The sequence below is a fragment of the Megalobrama amblycephala genome, linkage group LG9 (genome assembly GCF_018812025.1).
Source record: "Megalobrama amblycephala isolate DHTTF-2021 linkage group LG9, ASM1881202v1, whole genome shotgun sequence".
Classification (NCBI taxonomy): domain Eukaryota; kingdom Metazoa; phylum Chordata; class Actinopteri; order Cypriniformes; family Xenocyprididae; genus Megalobrama; species Megalobrama amblycephala.
In genome coordinates this window covers 15140501-15147711 of record NC_063052.1, presented here as the reverse complement: position 1 = coordinate 15147711, position 7211 = coordinate 15140501, and the positions used below count along the sequence as shown (strand labels likewise).

The following is a 7211-nucleotide window of genomic DNA, read 5'->3' as shown; positions in this document are numbered from 1 at the left end:
ACTCATGCACATACACGTGCACATACTCATACTCGTGCACATACTCATGCTCATACTCATGCACATACACGTGCACATACTCATACTCGTGCACATACTCATACTCGTGCACATACTCATACTCGTGCACATACACATACTTGTGCACATACTCATACACATACTCATACTCGTGCACATACTCATGCACATACACGTGCACATACTCATACTCGTGCACATACTCATGCACCTACATGTGCACATACTCATACTCGTGCACATACTCACGCACATACACGTGCACATACTCATACTCATGCTCCTACTCATGCACCTACACGTGCACATACTCATACTCGTGCACATACTCGTGCACATACTCATACACATACTCGTACTCGTGCACATACTCATGCAATACATACTTATGCTCATACTCATGCACATACTCATACTTGTGCACTTACTCGTACACATACTCATGCATATGCACATACACGACACACACATGCACATATGCACATGCACATACATATACATGCACACATACACATGCATATGCTCATACACAGCATGCACACATGCACATACACATACTCATGCACATACTCATGCAATACATACTTATGCTCATACTCATGCACATACACATGCACATACTCGTACACATACACATACATGGCATGCACACATACTCGTGCACATACACATGAACATACTCGTGCATATACACATACTCATACACATACTCATATTCATGCATATACGTGTGCACATGCTTGTGCACATTCTCACGCAATACATACTCATGCACATATCCGCGCTGAGCCATAAGCATCACAGAGCACCCTGGCATGTCAGTATGTAGAATAACAGATGGCTTTGTTTCTTGATGTGAGTTTTATATCAATGGATATAATTACTGTAACTAATGGTAGATGTTTTTCCATTAAAGTGAAATTAAATAAGAATCATTGATTTTTTTTTTTTTCTTGCTTTTTGCCTATTGAAAGAGATCAGATTCAAGCTGAAGTTTCAGTCTTTCTGTAAAAATCTAACCTCTTGCTTGCTTGAGATTGCGATTTTTGCTATAAGTAGCAAGTATGCTGATAGACGATTTAATTATATGTGTTGGTTCTTTTGAACTGTCCTTTTCAGTAAACTGATCCAAAGGTGATTGAGTGATTTGTGCACATCATCACTCAGACTGTCCTTCATAGCCTTGAATTTGCTTACAATTTCAATACAGTCTTCTACAACCTTCTACATTTATACACAAATATAATAAAGGCACAGAAATAGCAAGTAGAATTAAATATCAGTAACTTTATTTGATCGAAAATAACTAAAAATGTGAAATATTATTTCTTTGTGAATATATACTAAAATGTAATTTATTACTGTGATCAAAGTTGAATTTTCAGCATCATTACTCCAGTCTTCAGTGTTACATGATCCTTCAGAAATCATTCTAATATGATGATTTGCTGCTCAAGAAACATTTCTGATTATCAATGTTTAAAAGTTTTGCTGCTTCAGATCTCTGTGGAAACCATGATGAAAAATCAAGTTTGTGAATCGGTTCTTTTGAACCGTTTCAGTGAAGAGCCAGATTTAACAATTTATTTGCATGATTAAAATTGTTCACTCGCAGCTTTTTTGTTTGCATTTAATATGCCGTATTTGTTCTAAATGCCATCTCTAAATGAATCTAACTAACTCTACTGCTGAGACTGCCTAATATTTTATGAATGACCATGTTTTATGCTAATATGGTCATATCTCATGTGTTTATCCATTTCACACTTTAGTTAGTATTTGTGGGCTTTTCTCATGAGATTGATGTCTTGGAAGTGGGAACGCTGTGCCTTAGGCTGATTGTTCTGCGTCAGAAACGACAGCCATTTTGGCTCCTTTCCCAGGGAAGCTTTCATTCAGATGTGCAAGAGGGGGTAGGTTGAGAGAGAAAGTTTTAGAAAGTGGTGGAAAGCCAGAGAAATGAAACAGTGGAGATTTTTAAAACATTACCTCATTGTGTAAGATCCCCCCCATCAGCCGTGTGCAGAACGCATATAATTAACACACTCCGAATGGAAGCATTTAGCTGGAGTTGCTATAGAGACGGAGCATAAAGCTGCGCTCGGGGCTCTGTTTGGGCAGGGAGGTATAATTGTACCCAACCTGTGAAATAAACAGGAGCACAGAGGGTGATCCTCATTTTTAAACCCTGATAGTGATTCACCCGACAGCAGTTTTAACACTGTTCGTTTTCTCTCACGTAGATGCTCATCACCGCTGATTCACCTCACACAAACATCAGTGTGTGTCTGAGCGCCATTAGACTCAAACAATTCTCACTTGTGTGTAAACACATACTATTACGCCCTCTCATCTCGCTGTGCTGCTTTAAGTGGTCTGAGCTTCCCAAGGTCAAGAGATGCTCAATGTTTGACTGGATATTAGTAAAAAGAGTTGCTTGGGGGATGCACACGGCGTACGAAAAATACTGCGGCGAAACCGTTGTACAGTTATGATATATATCAGGTGGTAATTTCATAGTACTTTTGATGCATGCTATGGCATTGAATGATTGCATACTTTTCTGTGTATGATATATGCATAAATTATAATAATACATTAAAAAAAAAACAAAGGTAGCACTTTAGTTTAAGGTTCAATTCTCACTGTTTAGTTTATTATTAGCATGCATATTACTGGGATATTAGCTCTTTATTAAGCACATAATAATGCTTTATTCTGCATGACCATATTCTACTTCCCATAATCCTGCCCAACTTAACCTTATTAATAAGCAGCAAATAGGAGTTTATTGAGGCAGAAGTCGTAGTTAATATTTGGTTAATAGTGAGAATTGGACCCTAAACTAAAGTGTGACCAAAACTAATTATTTTGAGCAATAGTGTGCATATACTTCATACACACACTACCATTCAAAAGTTTGGGGTCAGTAAGATTGTTTTTTGTCCGGAAAAACAAGTTTCCAGCATATGAAGCAGCAAAACTGTTTTCAACACTGATAATAATCAGAAATGTTTCTTGAGCAGCAAATCATCATATAGACCTTTTTCACAGACTGTGATGATGCTTTTTAATGGTCATCGATATCGTAAAGTTGTGAAAACACTATTGTGGAGTTTTTCTTTTGCTATTTGAGCAAATGGAAACACAAAAAATATATTTACTGTATTCTCTCATTCACCGCTATAGATCATGTGACACTGAAGACTGGAGTAATGATGCTGAAAATTCAGCTTTTGATCACAGGAATAAATTATATTTTACAGCATATTCGCATAGAAAACAGCTGTTTTAAATTGTAATAATATTTCATAATTTTGCAGTTTTTTTTCTGTATTTTTTAATGTTGAAATCTTACCAACTCTAAACTTTTGAAGAGGAGTGAGTGTGTGATTATATTATATTATATTATATTATATTATATTTTAATTTTATATATTATATTATATTTTAGGGATGCACCAATATGAACGTTATGGCCGATACCGAAAATTCTTTATATTTGAAAGCCGATAACTGATAAATAAATTTTTAATTTAATTTTTTGAGAGCCTGATTTCAAAAACAAATTAAAAGCCATGTCACAAGCACACAATTATAATGTTCTCATCATTTTATGTAGCCTATATGACAGACAATTCAAAACCATCATGGCAAACAGTGCGCATCTGAAGTGTCTCATCTGAAGGAAATAATCCATTATTTATCAACTTTAATATATCAAACAAATTGGGCCGATAACGATAACATTAAAAATGAACATATATCGTCCGATGCTGATATGTCGTGCATCCCTATTATATTTTTATGTGTATGTGCGCATACACTTTTTCATTATTTATGTATTATAATGTAAACAATTGGCTTTTGTCCCATTTCTTTTTATGCAGGTTTACTGAAGAATTAAAAAATATTTTAAGTTTGTTGTTGTTGTTGTTGGTGCTGGTGTTGTTTTTAAATGAAAGTGTACCTTTGGGCAAAACCCCCCCTGATGTTCAGTAGTTTACGGACCGTATGGAAAAGCGCTATTTCTGTCCTCGGCATGCAGTGAGCCTCAGTGTTTGCCGACTGTCTGATATTGCTCCTCAGGTAGCTAATCTACGTGAAATGGCACCACAGAGACCAGCGCTCGCCCTCCAGCCTCATTCATATTCTAACACATTAACGTGGGATCAGTCCGATATCCAGACAGCTGGGACTCGTGCGTGTGTGCTCACACTCATGCCTTGTTTGTTCACTTTGCGACAGAACGCCTCTGTGCCTCAGTTTCGTTCTGTAGGGCCGTGTGTGTGTGTGTAGCCTGCCATTTCAGGCTTTATTCAAAGTCAGCATCTACCAATGAGCTGAGGAGGCAAACGGCACAGCTGCTCCAGAGTCAGCAAGATCATCTCAACGCAGATAATGGCAGCGCGTGGAAGTCAGCGTCTCTGGCTCGTGCATGCGGTCGCACAACCTTCACCTTACATGCTCGCCAGTAAATGATGAATGATTTTCTGCCCGATAAATAACTGTCCGCTCCTTTAACCTCAAGACCTCTTTGACGCTGTATTTTTTTGCGTGCGCGCATGAGAGGACAGGAAGCCATCTGTGTCAGTGTGTCCTCCCTGAGCCGAGAGATGACAGTCTCTGTGATATGGGGAAAACAGGGCTGTGTATCTCCACAAGCGTGCGTGTGTGTGTGTGTGTGTGTGTGTGTGTGTGTGTGTGTGTGTTTCTGCACATACTGTATATGCACCTCATGAATGTGCCTGCGTGAAACGGGTCAGAACCTCATTACCCGTCACCTCTGATCACTCTGACTGGAGGAAGGAGAGAGACGGTGTTGAATGTGTGCAGAGTTTGTATCACTCATTTGTGTGTTTGTGTGTTTGTGCAGGTATGACTACCGTGAAATGCTGCACAATTCCACCTTCTGCCTGGTTCCACGAGGACGACGGCTGGGATCTTTTCGCTTCCTGGAGGCTCTGCAGGTAAACACGCACATCTTTGCTTCTGCTTACCTCTTTTTCTATTTATTTTCCCTGTTCTTTCTTTCTTTTTTCTTTATTCCCCTTTTCTTTTCATTTAGTGTTTCTTTTTTATTTCTTTTTTCTCTTATTTTTTTCTTGATGTTGTCTGTCTTTTTTTTCCCTTCCTCACTTCCTTCTGCACTTTCCACCTTCCTTTCTTCCACACTTCCTTCCTTCCTTCCTTCCTTCCTTACACACTTCCTTCCTTCCTTCCTTCCTTACACACTTCCTTCCTTACACACTTCCTTCCTTCCTTACACACTTCCTTCCTTCCTTCCTTCCTTCCTTCCTTACACACTTCCTTCTTTCCTTCCTTCCTTACACACTTCCTTCCTTACACACTTCCTTCCTTCCTTCCTTCCTTCCTTACACACTTCCTTCTTTCCTTCCTTCCTTACACACTTCCTTCCTTACACACTTCCTTCCTTCCTTCCTACTTTACACCCTTCATTCCTTCTCTAAATCATTTAGTCTTCTTTCCCTCCTTCCTTACTTGCATCTGTCCTTCCATTCATTCTTCAATCCTTTCTTGTGTTTTCTGCATTTCTTCCTTGCTCACTTCCTTCTGCACCATTTCCTTCATTCTTTCCTCCCATGCATTCTTCATTCCACTCTGTTTCCTTCTCTAAATCCTTTTATTACTTCCTCACTTCCTTCCTTTCTACCTCTTTTATTCCTTCTTTACACACTTCTGTACATAATTTCTTCCTTCTTTAAATCCTTCCAATTTCCTTATTTCTTCCTTCCTTCCCTTATTGTTCACTTGCTTCCGCTCTTCTTTCTTCACATATTTCATGCTGCACTTCCTTCCTTCTGTTCCTTGATCCTTTCTTGTACACTTTCTTCAGCACTCACTTCCTTCCTTCCTTCCTTCTACACTATTTTCATTACTTCCTTTCACACTTCCTTTCACTCTTCCTTCCACACTTCCTTCCTTCTGCACTATTTTCATTACTTCCTTTCACACTTCCTTTCACTCTTCCTTCCACACTTCTTTCCATGCTTCCTTCCCACCTTCCTTTCACACTTCCTTTCATACTTCCTTTCACACTTCCTTCCTTTTTTAAATACTTTCAAGTTCATTCATTCTTCCTTCCTTACTTCCTTCTGTACTTCCATATTTCCATTCCTTCCTTCCACACTTCCTTCCTTCCATGCTTCCGTCCTTCCTTCCTTTCACACTTCCTTCCACGCTTCTTTCCATGCTTCCTTCCTTCCTTGCTTCCATGCTTCCTTCCAACCTTCCTTGCTTCCATTGTTCCTTCCCACCTTCCTTCCACACTTCCTTCCACACTTCCTTCCACACTTCCTTGCAGACTTCCTTCCAGACTTCCTTTCACACTTCCTTACTTCCTTCTGTACTTCCATATTTTCATTCCTTCCTTCCACACTTAATTCTGCATTTCCCTACTTCCTTTCTTCCTTCATTCTCTCTCTAAATCCTTTCACGTTCGTTCATTCTTCTTTTCTTCTTTCCTTCCATCCTCCCTTACTTGCTTCTTCCTTTCCTTCCATTTTTCAATCCTTTCTTGTACACTTACTTTCTTCTGCACTCACTTCCTTCCCTACTTTCTTCCTTCTCTAAATCTTTCCGTTCCTTCTTCCTTCCTTCCTTCCTTCCTTCCTTCCTTCCTTCCTTCCTTCCTTCCTTTACTTCCTTCTGCACTTCCTTCCATTCTTTCATCCTTTCTTGCGCACTTATTTTCTTTTCCACTCACTTCCATCCTTGTTCTCCTGTCCTTTCTTTCTTGCATGCTTCCTTCTTTCATTCTTCCTCACTTCCTTTTGTACTTTAGTTCCTTCTGCACTTTTATTCATTCCTTCCACTTTCTTCCTTCTGCACTCACTTCCTTTTGCACTTCCTTACTTGTCGCCTTTCCCTTCCTTCCTTCCTTCCTTCCTTCCTTCCTTCCTTCCTTCCTTCCTTCCTTCCTTCCTTCCTTCCTTCCATACTTACTTCCATACTCACTTTCTTCCATACTTCCTTCCTTCTCTAAATCATTCTGCACTCCCTTCCTTCTGTTCTTCTATCCTTTCTTGTACCCTTACTTTCTTCAGCACTCACTTCCTACCTTTCTTGTGCGTTTCCCTCCTTACTTCCTTCTGTACTTCCATCTGTTCTATTTTCATTCCATCCTTCCACCCTTAATTCTGCACTTCCTTCCTTCCTTCCTTCCTTCC

At 39.3% G+C, this 7211-nt stretch overlaps 1 protein-coding gene across 1 annotated transcript in view; it reads left to right on the top strand.

Annotated features, from left to right (window-relative positions):
* Positions 1 to 7211, top strand: part of ext1b (exostosin glycosyltransferase 1b) — a 97195-nt gene that overhangs the window by 58933 nt on the left and 31051 nt on the right. The window contains exon 2 of the mRNA XM_048201801.1: positions 4898 to 4991. Coding sequence (XP_048057758.1) covers positions 4898 to 4991 — 94 coding nt within the window. The remainder of the gene's footprint in view (positions 1 to 4897; positions 4992 to 7211) is intronic.